Below are 21,957 nucleotides of genomic sequence, written 5' to 3'. Positions count from 1 at the left end.
TGGCTGGTTGGGCTTGCTAATGCTGTGTACCGCTGTGGTAGAGACAGGAACTGGAGGGGGTTGGAAACCCCCAGAGCAACGTGACCCTTCTCGTTAGAGTGGGTGTTTGTTAAACAAAGTCTTTTCTTCCATGATTAGAAAGTAACCATTTGCTCATGGTTCTGCCTCCTAGCAATAGCATAGTTACATTTTGGTATATTTATCCTTCTCTCTTTGTTCTGTACATTCACATGTGTATATGCATATGGATTTAAAATCGGGTTTATATTATACATGCAGTTTTCTGTATTTTTATAATCCCATAAAAATCACTATCACTAAAATTTTGAAATTTTATTTTAAATCAACACATGGTGTACCCTAAATTATTTCTCAATACTCTGTTGTTTGGCACATCAACTGTTTTAAATATGGAACTATTTTAGACAATACTGAGATTAGCACTTTTTCTGCATAAGTCTTGAGCTGCATTTATGCTGAATTCTTTAGGGACACTACATTACACACTACATTACAGTCATTTCTGTACATTTCTTGTCCCTTCTACTAGGTTGTAAATGTCGAGAGGGCCCTGAATCCTGAGGGCCCATCACAGAGCCCAGTGACCCCATAAACTATTTTCCCTTCTCCCTACAGTGAGCAGCAAGGTGTAGTCCCTGGATTATTTAATGATAGCCCTTCATGGCTCCTCTTTTCTGTTATCAGATGGTGCCTGTTGGCCTCTGGTTCACTGATGACTAATTTTGCTAGTTCATCATCTCACACTAGAAGGAGACTTGGCAGAAATTCAGTTTGGGTAACACTGGATAACATACTCTGTCTGGAAGATTCACAACTACGTTAGCGTATTAATCCCAGAACAACAGGTTCAAAGTTAACTCAATGTTTTCCAAACTTTCTCAACTATGGAACCGTTTTTCCACATAACCAGGAGTTGAGATAGTCTATTAAAACATTTTCTTTTTTTTCGCTGTTGAAATCATACTGGTTGTATGCTGTATTTTTCCCCACCTAGCATTATAACATATGCATTCCCCAGATAACTACAAATGCTTTGAAAATATCCTTTGTAAAGGCTGCCTGATAAACCCTTTTAAGGCGGTACTGCCTGTAGGAAATCATATACCTCCGGGAGCTAGTCCCCCCAACCCAACCCTGTAAGTCTGCACCGAACATCGCTATGAGAAGGGTTTGTCTTGATTATTCAGTGCATTTTCTTAGGACGGATTCCCAGGAGTGGAATTTTAGGGTCAAAGGATATGAAAGTTGTGAACCTCTTGATGAATATCTGGAAACAATCCATTTGTTCCAACCATTTTCAGTCCAACAAGGGTGCTGCATGGGCCAGGAGCCAGGAGAGCCTGGGTCCAGTCTACACCTTGCTGCTCACTGTAGGGAGAAGGGAAAATAGTTAGACAGCCGTAAGAGCTTGGAGATGAAGTGACCTTTCGGGAGGAAAACCAGCAACAGCCACAAAGAATGGAGGAGGAGAGGGGCCACAGAAGACTCCATAGCAGAGCATGGAGACGTAGATAATGTTACTTATTTTTTAGGGACTGAAGATGCCCTTGACGACATTACGTATATTCACCCATGTTTCCAGACTTGATAGAAACTCTGTATTTGAGTTGTTAAGATTGAAGACTCAGAAGCAAACAGACTCATATTTCCATTCCTGGCTCCCAAGCGGGAACTTTGGAGGATTATTAACCCCTCTGTGCCTCTATTTTCTCATGTGAAAAGAGACGGCTACACCTATCTCTGATAACCGCTGTGAAGATTAAATGAGATAACGTGTGGGAAATGCTTAGAATGGTGCTTTACCATTTTAAGAATTTTATGCCTCTAAGTACTTCAGTATCACATCCCTCTCTATATAATTAAAAATAAAATAAAAAGTCAAAATTAATACTAAACAATTAAAACATGTAAGCAAGCCTAGCAAAGGCATCTTTATTCTAATAATGACTACTTTAATGCTTTAAATTTTTTTCTTAGAAATATCACATCAAATTCTTTAAAAGAATTTACCTAATTATTTTGGAGTGGCACTGCTTTGTCATACCTTAAGCACATGCCTGGTCTGGCCATTGTCTATTTCAGCTCCGGTGCTCAATAAATATTGTTTTGGATGATGGTGATGAGGATGATGATGATGGCGATAATGATGACAGGGTATCTCCAAAGGTAAAAGAAGGAGGCCCAGGGTCCAAAAACTTAGTCAAGATCACGTGAAGAACCGTAGGCTCTGCAGGCAGTGTAACCTATCCGTAGAGATTATTTATCAACAGAAGGGGAGAGATTGGCAAGAAGTCTGAGAAAGGAGCTCTCAAAAGCCATAATTTGTTCCTGTTTTTGTGACTTTGCCTGGGGATGAGAGAGATGGGACAGGACATGGTGTTCCCTGTTGCAGGGTAGAGATGGGATACCTTATCTCACCGATGAAACCTTCTGAGAGAGTTTCAGATGCCTGGAGCAAGATGTCCCTGCTGTGAGTCCAGGTGCATCAGCCTTCTGATGAGGGCTGGAGTCTTCCAGGTGAAGATGAGGATGCTAGAGACCAAGATAGAGACGTGACTACCGTTCAGACGTAACAACATTTGCCTTAGGTTTATACTCTAGTCTCTTACGAATTTGGTTGGCCTGATGCAGTTCCTAGCTCTGATTGACCCTCAGGCTCTTGACAAAATTCAGTCTCCTAACCTGGTAAACTGAGGACAGCCGTTGGGCTGTGGGGACCACTGAGGTGCTGCCACATGGTAGGAAATGCCAGTGATTGGTCATTTTCTCTGCAGGATGTTCATGGCTCATCTTGCTTTAACAGCGATGCTAACCATCTGAAAGGTTGCTTTCTGTGCCTGGGCCTTTTCCGTCTGTAAAGTGAAGGGGTTGGACCAGATAATATTGCAGTAGACTTTGATTGACACAATTGGGAAAAGGACTCCTCTACCTTGGGATGACCCAGAAGAGTCTGAATCCTCAAAACTTATTCAGAATATTATTATGCTGTTGTATCATTTTCATAATAACTCCATTTCAGGTGTTGTTTTAGGAACTCCATGAAAAAAGGATTTCTTGGGTTAAAAAAATAGAAAAATGCTCTCCATATCAGAAGTGCAGAGAAATTCTGTAGTAAGGAGATTTGTGTAGCTCAGTGTTTCCTAAACTTATTTGGCACTTCTACTCTTTTTTATTTTTTAGAACATCTGACGGTATTTTTCATGGAATAGTTTGAAGCCCTTTGTTTCAGACCAGTGTGCCTATCTCTTCTAAGTTGGCCTTTTTCTTGCTCCAGGTCACCCAGCAGCTCCCGGAGTATGGTGTGCTGCTTCATCGAGTTCTCCCAGAGAAGACAAGTCCAGAAGGCGAGATGGCCTTGGGGATCTGTGCCAAGGGTGTCATAGTATACGAAGTGAAAAACCACATCAGAATTACAACTTTACGGTTTCAGTGGAGAGAAATCTGGAAGATTTCAACTTGCGTGAGTGTAGCTCAGTTGATCAGTGACCCATGCTTTGTTTTCCTTTGATCTGTTGCTCCTGTAAAGGAGCAATGGGTCGGGTGATCTAACCAGACAAGCTCACAGCCTGTCGGTTAACCTACTCTGATGCACTGTGGCATCTTTGGAAGAAGTCTAACAGGGGCTTTGAGAGTCATCAGGAGCACATTTCTTCTCTACCATCCCTCGCCCAGACCCCCACACTCCCATGGACAGCCATCAGCCTTAAAGGGCTACCTTTACCCTCTGGGTAAAATTCTCTTAATGTGCAGAATCCGCAGATGTTGAGAGCGAGGTGGAGGTGGGCAATGGGGCAGGAGAGTGTACAGTAGGTGCAGTGGAGTCTGCAGGGTTTTGAAACGTTTTCCTTGTATTTTCATTTCCCCCTTGTGCACAGCATGCTGACACATCTGGCCTGTCTCCCGTGGACCACAAGTGTGCTATGGGACTGCTGGGGACCCCAAACCTTTGATAGCCATTGAAAATTTCAAAGCCTTTTTTTAAAAACAAAAAAAAAATCCCTATTAAATTACAATGTTTGGAATTGTGTTGGAACATTTGCTTGTGTATTTATACTTCCTGAATTTGGTTACAATAAATTCGGCCTCAAAAACATTATGTGTGTTCCCAGAGCAGAGAGGGCTCAAGTAGCTAGTCTATTTGCTGTCCTGTGGACCATCGCAGGCAGGAAGCCATCCCTCCAGGATGAGTTCACTATAAAACCTGAAGTTCTTCCACTTGTGGCCTAGGAAAAAACTTAATTCTTCTTTCTATTTAATTTTCTCTTATGGTTTTAAAATGTTTCCCACTGACTAGATTGCTGTTTTTGTTATCGTTATCTGATATTAGAGTTTCCGAAGTAGAACCTAATTGGTTTCATTCATTTTCTCAATGTTTCTTTTGTTTCTTCCATCTTGGCTATTGAAGTTAACGTATTGTTAAAATACGATTCTTGATAGAATTTCATAATAAAGTGTTGTTTGTCTTTAGGAAAAAAAGCTTACATCTAAAAATAAATAATTGAGTATAATTTAATTAAGTTCATTAAAATAGCCTTTATAGTATTAGGAAACTGATGTTTTCCCAAATATTTTTGACCATATCTAAAAGTAAGTGAGATTTATATTTGTGAATTTTTCAGAATTTTAATGGCTCAAATTGCTTTAATTCAATTGAAAGATTATTTGAAGAATTTTCATTATTGAATTTTTTCAGTACTATTGCGTTACTTCCTATTTTCTTTATGTCATGCTTAATTGTTCACAATTTCCAAAGGAATTTCTTTTAAAACATTTGTAAAAATGAAGATAACCTAAAAAGTAATTTTGAAAAAGAGACTTTTTTGAAGCCATAAAGTTTAACAGTCCCCATAAGTAGGTACTTTATATTTAAGTTGGTTTAATTTTTACAGATTTTTTTTTCCCCACGACCACAGACAATTTCTTGAACAAAGCTGGAAAGTCGTCATGTTCACAAGACAAACTTAGTAGCTTATAAAAAACACCTTGTCACTAATTAGGATTTCCATGCCCTGATGACCATGCTCTTCCTCAGCATGAATGTCTTTTTTTAATGGAAAAGTCATCATGTGAAGTAATGTCACCAGCTGCTTGCCACCAAACAAGGCAGGCGTCTTACACAGTAAATGACCTGAACTCTTCCTGTTTCTGCAAACACAGAACAGGGAACTCAGTGAATAATACAAGAATGAGCTCAGGAAGCAGGTTTCAAATTTGGCTGATCAATAGCGGAAGCCACAATGCTTCAAACAATTGCAGACATTCATCCTGCCAGCCTGGAGAGAACTGGCAAAGGAAATAGAGAAGAATGCCCTGTTCAAAGATTGTGGTGTGTAGACGCATTGGCAGCCTGTCTGTGACAGAGACAATATCAATTCAGATTAGTCAATGGAGAAAGTGTTGGTTGTGGAACAATGAACCTACCCACGTTAGTAACTGTTCTGGGCTGTTAACAGTAGTTAAAATGTCTGAAGAGGAAGGGGTGAAGGCAGGGGGGCTCAGCTTCGGGGGGCTCTCTTTAAGAAAAAGAATACAAAGTTCCAAACACAAACTGCGGCATGAAAGTGCATATTCACTTAGAATGAGAAAAGAAATCACCACAACCTGTGAATTTTAAAAAGCTGAGCAAACACTGTGAAATCACGAAAGCCCCCCAAATAATATTTCTGTTAATTAACTCCCTGATAAACTCAATAATTCTTTTTTTCCTTTCAAATTCTTGGTGGCATACGCTCTGATTACTTTTCCATGTGATGACACTTCTGTAATATCATTTTCTCTAGAGAGAATAGAAATATGATTTAGTCTATCTTCTAGCATGGCTGATCGAAAGTTATTTTTATTATTGATAACATGCATAAAACATGCAGCTTTGCACAGAGACATCCTTGCTCTTTGTAGTGCTGCTACAGGTCTGTACTACAAACACAGGAAATCTAATAAATTCTATTATGTGTGATTCCCATCAAAAAAAGAAAAGTATTGTGTGGTGTATTGATAACGCACCATATGCAATTATAAAGTATATTCCTGATGGGACAGAACTTCCACTTGACTGGGTGTTTTTGAGAATTAAATTACAGTTTTTTAATTTTTGACGATTGAAAAAATTTCCCAGAGACTGGCCCCTGGCTCTGTACATTTCAAACCTTGTTCCCCTCCAGCACTGACCCGACATACTTCTGGTGCCCGGTATTGTAGGGCACGGTCAATTTCATATGGTCACTGGCCCTATACCTTTATGCTGAGACTTTGGGTGAGTTGGTCCAATGGATGGAGTATTCTGGGATGGCTGGCAATAAACTACTGCAGAAGAGACTTCAAACCACGTAAATAAATCCCACTGAATCTACACGAAATGTATCCCCGTTTCAACTTCTCCTTAGCAGGGTCTGCTTCCACACCACGCAACACTGCCTGTGGTGGGAGAAGTGGGGAGGGGTTGGAGTGGAAAGACGAGTCCGTGGTCTCAGCTGATTGTGGTGAAAGCGTCGTGCTGTCTGCAGTTTACAAGAACACGTGAAGACATTTCTGGTGTCCCTTCAGCTTCACTAGTTTCATGGCAAATCTGCCTCTGGAGGAATATTATGTTCTGCAAAGATGTATCAAACCAGACAAACAAATCGGCATGCGAACAAACAGCAACAACAATAAAACTACTGGGGATGAAATATTTGAAATGGTAAACCAATGCTTTGAAACAAACATGGTGTTCCAGAAGTACCAAGTGTGTTTGTACTGCAACACCAGAGGTGTAAATAAGCTCTTCGTGCTTGTGCTGAAAACCCTGATATTCAGGTTGTACGTCGTCTTATTCACAGAGCGGCTTGCCTATGGGAAAGTTTGCCTGCAGATATGAATTTTCCATTAAATGATGTTATCAAAGTGGAAAAAAATTGAAACCACTGCAGTCAAGACTGTTTTCAGCTTCATGGCAAGAAATGGGATCAGATCTCCACTCCCTGTGGTGTTTAATACCTTAGAGCGTTGGTGTCCGAAAGGAGAGTTTTGCAGAGTTTATGAGCTGAAAGAAAGACTGGGGTGTGTGTGTGTGTGTGTGTGTGTGTGTGTGTGTGTGTAAGAATGATTCTCTCTTTTCAGATTTGTCAAAGAATAGTTATTAGATTTAAAAAAACTTACTTTTTTAAAATACCTGAGTGAACTTAGTATAAAATGGTCAAGAGTGTGTAAAAGCATATCAATGTGTACTGACAAAGTAGATGGATTCCAAGCAAATATTCAGCTTTAGAAAAGTGTGGATAGGGCCGGCCCCATGGCTTAGCGGTTAAGTGCTCGCGCTCCGCTGCTGGCGGCCCAGGTTCGGATCCCAGGCGTGCACCGACGCACCGCTTCTCCGGCCATGCTGGGGCCGCGTCCCACATACAGCAACTAGAAGGATGTGCAGCTGTGACATACAACTATCTACTGGGGCTTTGGGGGAAAAAATAAGTAAATAAAATTATAAAAAAAAAAAAAGTGTGGATAAAATGATCACCTACTGAAGTTTAGGCATTATTATAATTGGAATGCTAAAGAAGAATTATTAAGGCTAGTAAGGCAGCATCTATGAATGTTTGAAAAATACATTATTTTAAAGAATACTAGATATGGTATAGTTCAGTTTGATCCAAAATCCATTCATGTTAGTATAAGGAAGTTCAACATTTGTCACTAAAAGAAAAGAATATTTAGAGAATGCACAAATTATCTAAAATTAGGTTAATGGCGAAAAGGAGTTTCTCAGAGGAAAAGCACTGAATGGTTATCTGCCTGTTATTAATACCTGACTTGTAACTGGAGCTTCTTAGAAATGGTGACGGTCATGAATTGAAAGGGATCAGCATTAAAGAAGATCAGGAGTTTCAGGCACAAACCTTTATTTGTAAGGTGATCTTATAGGAGCAAGCTCAAGTTTCTTATTGAAATTGGAATATCTAGCACAGAGATTTTACGTGAAAGTTATAAATAAATTCATATTTAATGTCTCTATTACTTTATATTTGATTGTTCTTATTAGAATTATATAATGCAAAAAGTAATGGATTTTTTCCATGAAACTCCATATAGATAACCCCATAGAGATAATGCTTTCTAGTTCATCTGAGTGAGCTGTACAGAGATTATCACTTTGTATGTGGGCCTCGAAGGTATAAACGTGGGAAGCGTTTCTTGGTGATGTGACCTCCGTTCCTGCTGCATTCGGAGAGCTCTTAGTCTGTTTCCTCATCTGCAGAATGAGGATGATGATAGGACATCCTTCATTCTGTAGCTTCGAGGACGAAATGAATTAATACCCAGAAAGCACTTGGAACAGAGCCTGGCACATTCAGCAGGAAACATGAGAATACATACAGTGCTTTCATCGTTCCTACAACCCTGCCAGCTGAGATTTTGTCTGCAACTTCTGGGAGTTTGTACAGTGAAAACTATAGGTATATTTATTGGCCTTTCAAAATGCACACTGAGGATTATGCTCACTTCTTGGTGAGGGCCAAGTGTGTACCTGACTCATTTTATATTCTATTCATCCAGCACACTCCTTGGCAGATAGCAATTGCCCCATAGACAAACATTTGATTTACGAATGAAGGAAAAAATAAAAAGAGGGATTTTCTTTAATCTAAGAAAAAATATTGGTCCATAGTCAGACAACATCTGTCATACACATCTGGATGCCTGGTAATTGATATTGAACTGAGGGATCCAGCACTCGCTTACTCTCTGGACAGTGTGCTTCAGTGCATGGGTAAGGATGGTCAACAGTAAAGTCTGTGTTTGTTTCTTTCAGCGAAAGAAGTTCACCATCACAAGCAGCATCACGGGGAAAAAGCACACGTTTGTCACCGATTCGGCCAAGACCTGTAAATATTTACTGGGCCTCTGCTCCGCCCAGCATGGGTTCAATGCTCAGATGAGCTCGCCCCGAGTCCCAGCTGGTGAGTAGACCATATTCTCCACCTCCACCTTGGCAAGTCTGTTATTTCATAAAATAATTTGTATAAATTGATACAATTGACCCAGAAAACTTTAAAGAGTTTTAAATCTCCCTAGTAACTGAAGAAATATAATTAAAATGAAATACATTTTTTTCTTAGATTGGTAAATGCTAAGATAAATAATATCGGGAGGATAAATTGATACAATCTTTCTAGAGTGCAATTGGGAATATAGATCAAAAGCCTTAAAAAAGCCCATGTCCTTTGGCCCTGCAATTTTACTTGTAGAGAGATATTTATCCAAAGGTAATAAATAGAGAAGTACACAAAAGTTTATGCTCATGGGTGTTGACTAGAACATTATTTATAACAGTGACCATTTGGAAGCAACCGAAGTATCCAAAAACAGGGGACTAGTGAGATAAATCACAGCATGTCTATATAATTTAGACATTAAAATCAGTTTTTGGAGAGTGATGACATGTGCAAGTGTACATGGTAGTGTGCTCGGTGAGGAAAAGCAGGATATGAAAAGATTTCTGGCACTGTCTGCGATGATGGAAGTAGCTACACTGACAACATGGGGGTCACTACCAGTGTGTACCTACTGAGTGCTTGAAAGGTGGCAAGTACCACTGAGGAACTAAATTTTTAATTTTATTTAATTTTAACTAAGTTATATTTAAATGTAAAGGGCCACGTGTGCCTGCTGTATTGGGTAGCACAGGTATAGACACCATGATAGCAATTTGGTTAATTTTGACATGTTATATAACAGGAAAGAAAGACTACGGAAATGAGCCAGACCAAAACACCTTCGTGAGTTTGTTGTTACCTTTGTGAGTTAGGCATGTGGGCCTGATTATTTGTTCTTCTGTATATTTTTTCAGTATTTATCAAACTTTCAACAGTGAACGTGTATTACTGATATAATTAGGAAAGAGACTATTAGTTAAAATGAGGCTACACATCACAGAAGACGAGTTAATATTTACTATTTAGGAAGTGCTGTAGAACTATTTATTATTGTTATTCATACTTTTCCCAGGCGTTATGCTAAGTCCTTACACGAATTATCTCATTTATGCTCATAGTATACTGATTTCTCAACCTGCAGTTGTCAAGCGGCCCAAGGAGGCAGGGACCAGCATTAGTGGGAGAAGCAAACTGAGGTTTGGAGAAATAAGTAAGGAACGTGCCAGCTGGTTAGGGGTGGGGGGTGAGATTTGAACCTGCGGCTCTCTGAGCCTTGTGACTGTGCACTTCACCCCTGTAGTATGCCCTTCCATAACCTGCCAGAACATGGACTTGAGGACCAGAGAGATTTGGCATTGAGTGCTGGATTTCTCACATTGGCTGTTGATCTCTAAGCACTCTATTTTCTTTGGTTATAAAAGGGAAGAATGTAATACAGTGGTTTCAGCCTTCGTATTCACAGAGTGGTCTCTGCACCTGGGAGCTTGCAGGGATGCAGAATCTCAGGCCCCACACAGACCTGCTGAACCAGAGTCTGCATTTGAAAAAGAACCCAGGCGATTTGGATGCACATAAAAGTTTGAGAACCCCTGGCTTGGAATATGGCCCATGGAGTCCAATAGACTTGGGACAGTGCCACTTACCAGCTGCGTGACCTTGAGCAACTCACTTGCCCTCTCTGAGCCTTGGTGATCTCTGTTGAGCACACTGGCTGTGTGCCATGCTCCAGTGGGACAGTGTGTGATGTTCCTAGCTCCCTGTCTGGCGTTCGTTGCTCAGCGTGAGTAGTCACAGCAGCTCCTGCTCGAGGAGGTTTTGTTTGATGATGGCCAATTCACATGGGGTCCTGGGATGGGGGTAACAACTGGGAGACAAAATCTCTGAGCATTTGGATGCAGAACCAAACACAGAAGATAAAGGTGGCATATTATTTGCAGCAAAACCAAATTAATATCTAAATATTTCATTGAAACCTCAGGGTGGCGGTTCCAGGATGTTTCCAGGGAGCTGGAGATAATGAATGTAAATTAATTATATCTTACCTGCTATTGCTAAGATACAGTGAGAAACATCATCAACATTTCTTTTATTGCCTGATATCAGCGACCGTAAAATATTTATAAAGACTCCACGGGCTCACTTGTGAAATTAGTCCTCCTCAGCCTATTTTGCTCATAATATACTGTTTTCTCAAACTGCAACTTCTACCATTATAGGAATTTCCAGGAATCTAATATTTGCAGTAAAAGGGCTATTTTAGACAGTTTTTCCTTTTGGCTGGGTTGATGCTATTTTATTTTAATTTTTCCAGCTTCATTGAAATATTATTGATGTATAAAGTATGTAAGTTGAAGGTGTGCAATGTGATGATTTGATACACTTGTATATTGTAAAATGATTACCAATAAGGTAGCTAACACTTCCATCCCCTCACATGATCACCATTTTTTTGGTGCTGGTAACATTAAAGAGCTACTCTCTTAGCAACTTTCAAGGATGTAATACAGTGTTGTTAACTATGGTCAACATGCTGTACATTAGATCCCCAGAACTTATTCGTCTTATAGCTGGGAGTTTGTACTCTTTGACCAACATTTCCCCATTTCCCCCACCCCCAGCCCCTGACAACCACCATTCTACTCTCTATTTCTATGAGTTCAGCTTTTTTAGATTCCACATATAAGTGAGAACATTCGATATTTGTCTTTCTCTGTCTGACTTATTTCACTTGGCATAATGCCTTCAGGGTCCAACCATGTCTCAAATGGTAGGATTTCCTTCTTTTTTATGGCTGAATAATATTCCATTGTATATATATATTTTCCATTCATGTGTTGATAGACACTTAGATTGTTTTGACATTTTGGCTGTTGTAAATATGCTGCAATGAACATGAGGTGCAGATATCTCTTTAGGGGTGATGTTTTCATTTCCTTTGTGGATAAATACCCAAAAGTGGAATAGTTGGATCATATGGTAGTTCTATTTTTAATTTTTTCCATACTCTTTCAATAGTGGCTGCACCAATTTATGTTCCTACCAACAGTGCACAGGAGTTCCCTTTTCTCCACATCCTCACCAACACTTGTTATTTCTTGTCTTCTTGTTGATAGCCATTCTAACAGGTGTGAGGTGATATCTCATTGTGGTTTTGATTTGCATTTCCCTAATGACTAGTGACGTTGTGCACCTTTTCATGTACTTGTAGGCCATTTGTATATCTTCTTTGGAAAAATTAGACAATTTTTCTTTGCCTTTTAAAAAATTTCTTCGTTATTAGAAACTCTCTGCAGACACCATTTTCAACGATTGCATCCAGCTGAGAGCTGGCCATCTCCATCTGACGGCCCCATACAGTCCTCAAACTCAGCGTGTCCGCAGTTGAGCTCATCCTCCCAGACAACTCCCTCCACCATGATCTTTGTCTTGTTCAACTGAGACCACCCTGTTCAACTGAGACCCACCCTGCAAGGAAGTGGGAGGGTCTGGACCTGCACACTCTTTTCCCATCCCACCTGTCACCAAATGCTCTCAAATGGGCTTGCTGCTGGGAGTCATGTCCCCTCTAACTCATCCTGCTCTCAGCCCTCACAGTGACCTTTCAAAAGCACCAGTATATCCATGTTCTTCCACACTCACAATTTGTCAGTGGCTCTCTGCTGTCTGCTGGGACAAGCCCAGACTTTTTTTTTTTTTGGTGAGGAAGATTTGCTCTGAGATAACATCTGTGCCAATCTTCCTCTATTTTATATGTGGGTCACTGCCACAGCATAGCTGATGAGTGGTGTAGGTCTGTGCCCAGGATCCAAACCCACGAACCCAGGCCGCTGAAGTGGAGGGTGCCGGACTTAACCACTATGCCACAGGGCCAGCCCAAGCCCAGACCTCTGAAGATGGCATGTCAGACTCTTCCCACTCTGGCCCCAACCCTGACTTATTGCTTGCCGTGATTCCTCCACTCTGCTCTCTGGCTTACACTGCATGCTGGCTTGCAGGCTGCTGAGCACACAAGGATGGGTCAGGTTCCGGGGCCTTTTGTGCTTAGTGTGGCCTCTGCCTGCAATGCTGTGCCTGCCCCCTTCCATGCTCAGACCACCAAAAGAAGCCCGATTCTCCAAGAATGAGTTCCAAGACGTCCTCCTCTCTGGCTCTCCTGATTGACTGCCCCGTCCTCCCTTCCCAGGTGGAGCTGACCAGTCCCACTTTTGTGTAGACTGTCTTCTCACCTATAATATTCTGCCACTTTAATTTGTGGCTATATCTGCCTCCAGTCTGCAGTAGACTGGGGGTTCCTGGAGGGCAGGGACAATGTCCCACTGCCTTTACAACGCCAGCACGGAACAGATGTGTGTAAGTGGAAGGTGGTCAATACGTGTTTTTTGAATGAATGAGTGGATAATTAGTGTGAAAATACAATCATTTACTTCATCATTCTCCTATTTTGATTTTGTTTGCTTTTAATTTTTCCATATTATAAATAATATTGTGATAAACATCATTGGAAGAAACATGTTTTGGTATTTTGTATTATTTCTTTATGTTAGAGCTTGGAAATGTCATTGTTGGGACAAAGGCTGGGGCATTTTTAAGGCCCTGGCTATTTCCCTGAGCATCATTTGCATGCCCAGGATCATCCTGCTGTTTTGTTGCATCCTTGCTGGGATAGATAATATCATGTTTATCTTTGTTCATTTGATAGATAAAAATAATTTCACGCTGTTGTTTCATTTTGCATTTCTTTGTTGGGAAGTTGAATATCTTGTGCTTAGTTTCTTAGTCATTCTTCTGTGAATTGTCTCAACAAGCGTATTACTTTATAGTTATATTTGGTTCCCTGGGGAGAGAGGAAAATCACCGAGCTTTGGAAAGTGCATAATTTCAGGACTAAATCAGGCAGGATCTGTCGGCGTTGCAGAGGGGCCCATGGGCCTCTTCTCAGCCCTTTCAGATGGTGACAGGGCTAGCAGGAATGCTCTCGGCCCTTCCAAAGCTGTAAGACTCTGCAGCTTTGCAGTGGGCTGCCCAGGGTCTCACCCTAGTTCCTTTTCCTTTTCCTGGTGGCCCTGGGCTCTCGGTGGCTCCTGTGCCCGTGCAACACTGTAACTAACTTAGACTTCAGCCTTGCCATCCAGACCGGTTCGGACATTTGTCAACTACTTCGCTGGTGCCACAGTTACACTGTGAGTCCCCCATGTCCAGTGGACAGAAACCATCTGCTGTCCTCAGCGTGTCGGTGGCTTTGGGGTACTCTTGGCAACTCTTCCTTCCGTTCCTGAAAGGCTATCAACTCTTGGCTCTCCTAGCTACCCACCAACCCTGCCAGCAAGGTTTGTCTGCCCGACTGAGCCCCACTCAGCTGAGGCCTGATGCTGATGACAGCACTCCCCTCCAGCCCACCAGCCCCCTGCTGTGCTGAGTGCCTGATGTGAGTGCTGGACGTCCGTGCCCCCATCCCCTGCCCTCACTGGGTGGCTCCTGTCCTGTTAACAGGCTTCCTCCTTAGAGCCCTGATGCTCTCCAGCTTCTTGCTGGGGACAGTGTCCTGCCTGGAACCCAGGCCTTTGGGACTCTCACTCCTTTGCTATCTTCCATGAGCCCCCCTCCCCTAGGGGACAGCCCCTCCCTTCCTGTCCCCCCCACCTCTGTACGAAGGCTTCCTTCCAACCTGCTAAACCTCTCTGAGCTGAGACTCTGCCTCGACCATCTCTCCCTAGAATGTCCCCTCTGGGTATTAACATCCACCTGATTAAGCCTCCTTTGGGCCCCGATGATCAGAAGGCTGAGCGTGCCCCAGGTGAATCTCTCGTGCTGCCGTCTTTGTTGCGGCATCCTCGGCACCTCGATTTTCGGGTGTGGGCTGTGGAGTCCGCCGACTTGAGTGTGAGTCCTGCTCCACGCCTCGCCAGCCCTGGGACTTTGAGCAAATTATTAACTCTCTCTTAGCCTCATGTTTCCTCATCTATAAAGTGGGTATAATAACATCTACTCCAGTGTAATTGTGAGGATGAAATGAGACAGTGCAGAAAACATGCCTGCCACTGGGCCTGGCACATGACGGGCATCCGTCAGTATGAGCTATGGGTGTCGGTGTTACTGTTGCTGTTGCTCTGCGTCTGTGCGGGTCCACGCTCTGGAGTGAGATACTGTGCAATTTGTGCACAAGCTGCACGTCGTACTCACATTCCTTATATCCTCTTTTCTTCCTTGCCCACCATATGTGAGTGATGGTACCAAATGCTTCACAGACAAAGAAAGTTCTCAGAAAGTATTTTTTAATGTATTTTCCAGTCGGCACAGCCTGGGCAATGAACCAGCCACCATGGTAGGAAAGTGGGGAGTGTCTGCTTGAAGAAATAAATGCCCACAGACACCCTCACAGTGGAGGCGCTTCACGCACTTCACACACACACACACACACACACACAAACCAGAGCCACACAGGCGCCGTGTGCCCGAGCATTCTTTCCTTGTCGGTTTTAGCAGGGAGCAGATGGTCAGAATATACTCATCATTTTCCTTCTTCAAAATACAAATTGGGCTTTGTATAAAGCCTAGTTCACTTATGGGATCCATCAAATCCCGATTTTTTGTGAACGACACGGGCAGTGAAGTGGCAAGAGTCACTCACGCCCGTCGTCTCGAGTTAGGGACTCTGTTAGTCATTCGTTCCGTTCCCGTATGACGGGAGGAAGGGGCGCGTCAGCGCTGGAGGACTCAACTCGTCTGATACGTGTTTATATTTCAGAACATTGGCCCTTAACTTAAATATTATTACTGGGGAAACTAAGCTGTGTGGAGATTAAAGATTATGTTCCACGGGACAGAGCCTACTCTGGTAATTCGCAGTCCCGTGTGTTACAGCGGCATTTGCGACGGCAGTTCTGTAAAGGCGGCAAGCAGAGCGGATGGCGGCAGCTAATTTCATATGAAGCTCTGCTGGCGCTGTGACGTTCCCGGGAACATTCTTGGGTTAGCAGCCATCACAGCCTTGGCTCAGAGGCCTGTCAGCTCCAGGCAGAGGGAGAGCATCTCATCTCCTCCCTCTTGTATTTCTGTGGTTTCTTTCATTAGCGAGTGCTAATTAGGAAGACTTGTGTTCTCAGAGCTAATCACAGGAACTCCCCGAGGTTGCAGGAGGAAAAAAGAGCAGGCCTCTCAGTGCAGAGGACGGAGAGCGAGAACGGAGCCGTTGCTGCCACAACAGCGATGGGCCCAGTGTCAGTCTGCTATGTATTTATATTTATCTTTCCTCCCAAATTTCAGACCATGATAAGTGTGTGCAAATGGCCAATCTGAGTCTTGCACACCTGGCCCAGCCCAAGCCTCTCACTTGGATTCAGAGATTGTTGCGCTCAGAGAACACTCTGTTCACGCCCAGGCTAGAGGACGCCACAGGAGGCCTGCTGCGCACATCACTGGATGACTTCGCCATGGAATCCAGCAAGGAGACAGGGCCACAAGGCGTCGGAGGCAGGTGGGTTTGGCACATCTGTTCTCTGGGCCCAAACCACCAGGGACTTGGTGCTCCGAGCGATCTGTACCAGAAGAAATTGTTTAGAGGACGTCAGATGTCTGAGGGAAGTATACACTCCTTGGATAAGTATCAACTAATTCCAGAAATTTCTTGAAGGCAAGCTATGGGAGAAGTCTGTGCTAACTACTATAAGGCAGGCTTCCCGTCTCGCTGCTACATTGCTTCTTTCTTTTGGTGGAGAAAGAACTAGGTGATAATACGAAACTGAAGATGACAAAATAAACAAGTTACAATAAGCCTATTTGGTCTTATTACGAGCCGGGTACTGTTCTAAGCACTTGTGCACATCAACTAATTTAACCCTCACAACCTTGGGAAGTAGTTTCTACTGTTCTCCAAGATCTACAAGGGCAGAAACGGAGGGTTTGGGATTCGAACACGCACAGCAGGCCCTGGAGTCCCAACTACTAATCTGTACACTATGCTACTTTCTCTTTTGATGGGGTGCTTGTAATTTAATTTGCAACTGAAAATAATGAGCTTATAAATACAACTTTACATTATAACACAAGGATCCATACATTTAAAAATAGCCTAGAAGTTGGATTACACTTACGCTGCAAGTTATTTAATATAAATAGCCCAGATTCACAGGCAGCACGTGACCAGGGAAGGTTGCTGAAGGAGCTGTTTTTTGTATGGGTTATGCAACTGCTTCGGCAAGAGAGGATGATGATTCACTTGAACTGTGATATATACATATCTATCTTACAGTAATTCTTAGAAGATTATTGTCTCAAATTCTTTTAATGTAAATAAACATCACCACGCTCTGCAAACTCAATCAATAGTGAGGAAGCAAAACTGTTGGTGTGTCTATTGCTGTGTGACAAACTACCGCAAAGCACAGTAGCTTCAAACAACAATGATTTTGTCATTCTGTTTCACAGTGTTCTGGGTTAGAAATTCAGGCAGGGCTTGTCTGGGTGATTCTTCTGCTTCTTGTGGTATGGACTGGAGTCACTTGGCGGCACTCAGCAGGACTGATCTGGAGGCTCCAGGAAGGCATTACTCCCGTGCCCAGGCCCTCGGTGGGGATGGCTGGGATGGGAGCTCAGCCCCTCTGACTTCCAGTGTGGTCTCAGGCCCTCTCCACATGGTGCCTCCAGCCAGTGGTCAGGCTTCTGCGTGCACAGCAGCTCAGGGCTCCAAGGGCCCAAGGCGAGGCTGCCAGTCTTCTTAAAGGCGGGGCCTGGAGCTGGCACAGCGTCACTTCTGCCCTACTCTTTTGGTCAAAGTCATCACAGGTCAGCGCAAATTCAAGGGCAGCGGAAACAGACTCCACCTTTTGATGTAGGAATGTCGAAGAATTTGTGGCCATCTTTAATCTGTCACTCAAACTAATAGGACTTTATAGTTTAAAAGCCTGAAGAAGCCGCAACGGACTCAAAGCCACCTTGAGAATATGTTGACTACAAAATATCCTTCCTGAGGATGGTGAGGGTCCCATGACCTCCCAGTGGGCATGCACAGTGGGGGCTTTGCAGCACTGCTTGGTGGCCAGGCTTCTCCCTAGGAATCTGAATTAGAGTGATCCTGAGCAAGTTATTTAACAGGGCTGTGCCTCAGTTTCCTCATTTGTCCAGTGGTGGTAACTGTAATACCCACCCCAGTGGGTGGCCATGGGAGTTAAATGGTCTTATAAAACACTGCACATGGGCTGAGTCTGTGGTGAGTGTCCCAGTGTTGGTGCCCCTGCCCCCAGACTCTAGGGTTGGAACAGGAACCCTCGTATGGGGGTTCGAATGGGTTAAACATTTAAGGGAGGCACAGACACAGATTATGGCTCCTCTGAGGGTGAAGTGATTATTTCCAAGTAAGAGGGCTGGGGAGGGCTGCATGGGGGAAGTGACACCAGCAGGCTGTGGGCGCGGAGAGAGGGAGGGAGACATGCAGGACCCAGTTCATTTTGCTGAAGAAATCAGTTGAGCACCTGCTGTGTGCCAGCCCTGGGCTGGGTGCTGAGGAGTCAGCAGTGAGCAGGACAGACAGGGCCTGCCTCCTGGTGCTCACAGAGGTGACAAGCACAGGGCCTGAGTGGGCAGGAGCAGGTTGTGCTGTTGGCCCGGGGCCTGTGGCTCACGATGGTCGAGAGCAGGACGGCAGGGTGGCAGTGCACGCAGACATTTACACTGAAGAGACGGGGCTCCACCCCCAGTGCCATTTCTGGGCAGTGGTTTCCTCAGCACGCTTAAGAACAGGGGTGCCCGTGGGGTGCCAGGCCTGCTATAAATCCCTACCCCTCCCTTCTCCACTGAGAAGTCGGCCACCCGCTTCACATCGCCTTTTCTGTAAAATCTGTCCCGACTGCCCCAGCGAAGGGGGTGGCCCCTTGACGTCACTGGCTCCATTTATAGCAGCGCCCCCAGGCCTCCTCCACCCCAACAACCCCATGCATTGATCTGTCTGTCCTGTTAAATGTGAACTTCCAGAGGACAGCCACACGCCTGTTTTTCCCTTGGCTCTGAGGCCAGGACGTGGAGGCTTCCAGCAAATGGCTTTTTTGGGGGTTTGCGTTTTCAAAAGCTTATGTTAATTGTGGTAAAATACATATAGCATAAAATGTACCATCTTAACCATTTTTAGGTGTAGAGCTCAGTAGTGTTGAGTATATCCACACTGTTGTGCAACCAATCTCCAGAACCTTTCATCTCGCAAAACTGAAACTCTACACCCATCAAACAACAGCTCCCCATCGCCCTCCCCCAGTTCCTGACAACCACTGCTCTACTTCCTGTCTCTGAATCTGACGACTTTAGGAACCTCACACGAGTGGAATCATACAGTGTTTGTCCTTGCGTGACGGCAGTAAATGCCAGTCATTATTCTTTTTGAACAATAAAGAGTTGCATGAGTGGCCTGGATCATGGGGGCCACAGAGACCAAGGACGGAAAGCCCTACTTTTTCTCCAAAGGCCCATCGATATGCCACCTGTCCCTGTAGCCCTCTCGGCTCCTCCAGGACTGCTGGGGTGTGTCCTTCTTTGAGCCCTGGAGCGCTCTGCCAATGCCTCTCCCTGGTGCTTTGATCAGCTATACATGGCATGAAAGGCATCCACCCCAAATCCTGCAGTGGGCTGGAAACTACCAGAAGGCAGGGCCCACCTCTGATCCACCTTCACCCTCAGTGGCCTGCCAGCCTGGGGCCTGGCACTTAGTTGGTTCGCAGTCAACTCAGGTTGAGCTTGCTGAAACGCTCAGTATAAACAGGAGCTAAGTCAGATTGCGGCAGCATCTGTAATCTCCAAAGAATGGCTCCACGCTGGCACCTCACCTCTGCGCCCGCCTCCCTCCGCCGTCGCTCCTGTTCTTCCTCTTCTAGCTCTGCACCCTCAAACAGTGCCAGGCTCTGTGCCGAAAGCACCTGGCATCGCCGACCCAAGGATGCAGAGAGAGGCTCCATGGGAAGTGGCACGTGCCAGCATCCCCTGCCTTGATCTGGCTGGCTAAAGCAGTGGGGTGGGTGTGGGCTCACTGAGGTAAGGACAGTCTGGGTAATGAAGAGCAGCTGAACCTGTTCAGATGGTTGGCCTTCCTGGAGGCCTGGTGGCCGCTTTTTCCACGGTTCTGACCTCCCGTGGATTTGCATCAATTCTTCCTTCTCACTCTCTACTTTGCTCATCCCTGAATGTAGCTTATTTCCTGCAGAGCTGACTCTGGGGGTGGGGCAAGGTCCCCGCTTAATTCATTATTATCCTAGGGCCTAGAACGTTCTTTGTTTACTGGAATCCTGGCTCAGCAAAGACCATTTGAATGCCTGCATGAAAGGTTCTTGTTCTCAGCTTGGTGTGATCAGGGAGTAGTCAGCCCAAATGCCCACAAGGGTCAAACAGGCAAGTTACTGTGCCCATCCCTGGGGCACATCATAGGTGGGGCTGCTGGGGCATGCCCGGCCCAGCTAAAAACAAAAGCAAACAATAGAAAACCAGGACCCACTAAAAGTTTCTGTGTTTACACTTCCTACCTCATTTTGGTGCCATCACAAGCCTGGGAAATAGGGATATTATTGCTGTTTTATGGTTAAGGAAATGGAGGTTTTGAATGGCTGCATATTCAGCCCAAAGGAGAGCAAGTAGGAGGTTCCTAGGAGGCCCGAGTGACTCTAGGGTCCCCACTAAGGCAGAAAGACTCCAAAGCCCTTCTTCCTGATACCTTTTTGACAGCCAGATCAGCCCTTGACGGGGTCTGTCCGCAGATCTTCTGGCTGATCAGGCCCGGGGCTGCATTCCTCAGGCCACCATCCATACTCAGAAATGCCAGGATGTTGCCACCTAGGGGCGTCTTATCTCATCTGTTGCCTTTCCCCTGCAGCCCCTGCGTTGGCCGGGAGCAGCTGGAGAGCATCTGTTTGAACCAGAAGCCAACAACTTGTGACCCTCTCTCCGGGTCGCCTGTTCAGAGCATGTGCACAGGTGGGGCCAGGCCGTGGGCCAGGTGTGGGGTAAAAGAAACCTACACGTGGCACTTGCTTTCAATCTTTTGCCACCACTTCATTTTGCTTCCTTGATAATGTTCCCAATCTTTTTGTTTTTTAAATTATTTTCAAAACTCCTTATGGTCGGGAAGAGCGCTTGCAATGCACCTTTGGCTTGGGCTGGGCGTGTGGATCTGAAATGTTTTAGTGCTGGTGGAGATCCCCAGTGCTCTGGTCCAGCAGGAGGAACACCTGCTGTGGACAGGTGTGGTTAGAAAAACGCCTTACCCATTTTAGTTAGAACTCTTCATGCAGGCCCAGGATACCACCTCCCAGGATCCTCCAGAAAACAGGGTGGGCAGCATTCCGTGTGTCATAATCCTCCAGGCAAGCCCCCAATGGGACAAAAAGACAAAGAGATTCCAGAACTAGAGAAAATATTTATACTTGATGAGCATTAAGCCTGGGGATTGGATCTAGAATACTACCAGGTGGCTCTTTACCGTGAGCTGTCTGCCAGATTCTGCCATGGTCCTTGGGAGAAGGAGAAATGTGGAAAGCGTTGGGTGGTCGGTCACCATTTGGGGATTTTCCCACGTGCTCTGTGACCAGCGTTGGAGTGCCCCACCCAGGACTCCAGCCTGTTTGGAACAAATCAGGGCTCTGCTGTGGTCTCCTCCCAGACCCACGCTGGGAAAAGACCTCCAGGGCGTCGGTGCTGGGCTGTGAGGCCATATCACTCTCTGATTATTCAAGGCCCAGGAGAGGAAGGCTTTGCTGTCTCCTCTCTGTGCTCTAAGTTTAGTTTTAGTTTTCACTGCCACCAGGTACATCTCTGCTCAAATTCTGTCTTGTCCCAAGACCAGTGCAGAAAAGAATAGCTATAGTAAGTTGCAGAAAACAAGCATTATCACCATCCTACCCTTGCCTCTGTTCTTGTTGCCCAAACTTGACCATCACTGACCAGTGATGCTCATTGGAAGCATGTGTTCAGTGATCCACCCCCAGTATTGTGTTTGTGTGTGTGCGTGTGTGTGTGACACAGTGTTCACACCTTTTATATCAGGTCTCAGACAGTT

At 44.6% G+C, this 21,957-nt stretch overlaps 1 protein-coding gene across 1 annotated transcript in view; it reads left to right on the top strand.

Moving 5' to 3' along the window:
- FRMPD2 (FERM and PDZ domain containing 2) overlaps positions 1-21,957 on the top strand; it is an 83,950-nt gene that overhangs the window by 30,964 nt on the left and 31,029 nt on the right. The window contains exons 13-16 of the mRNA XM_087431818.1: positions 3,296-3,481; positions 8,807-8,954; positions 16,194-16,404; positions 20,776-20,876. Coding sequence (XP_087287944.1) covers positions 3,296-3,481; positions 8,807-8,954; positions 16,194-16,404; positions 20,776-20,876 — 646 coding nt within the window. The remainder of the gene's footprint in view (positions 1-3,295; positions 3,482-8,806; positions 8,955-16,193; positions 16,405-20,775; positions 20,877-21,957) is intronic.

This window comes from Ceratotherium simum, chromosome 6 (assembly GCF_057802395.1).
Source record: "Ceratotherium simum simum isolate JZ-2026a chromosome 6, ASM5780239v1, whole genome shotgun sequence".
Lineage (NCBI taxonomy): Eukaryota > Metazoa > Chordata > Mammalia > Perissodactyla > Rhinocerotidae > Ceratotherium > Ceratotherium simum.
This window is presented reverse-complemented; position numbering and strand designations above follow the sequence as displayed.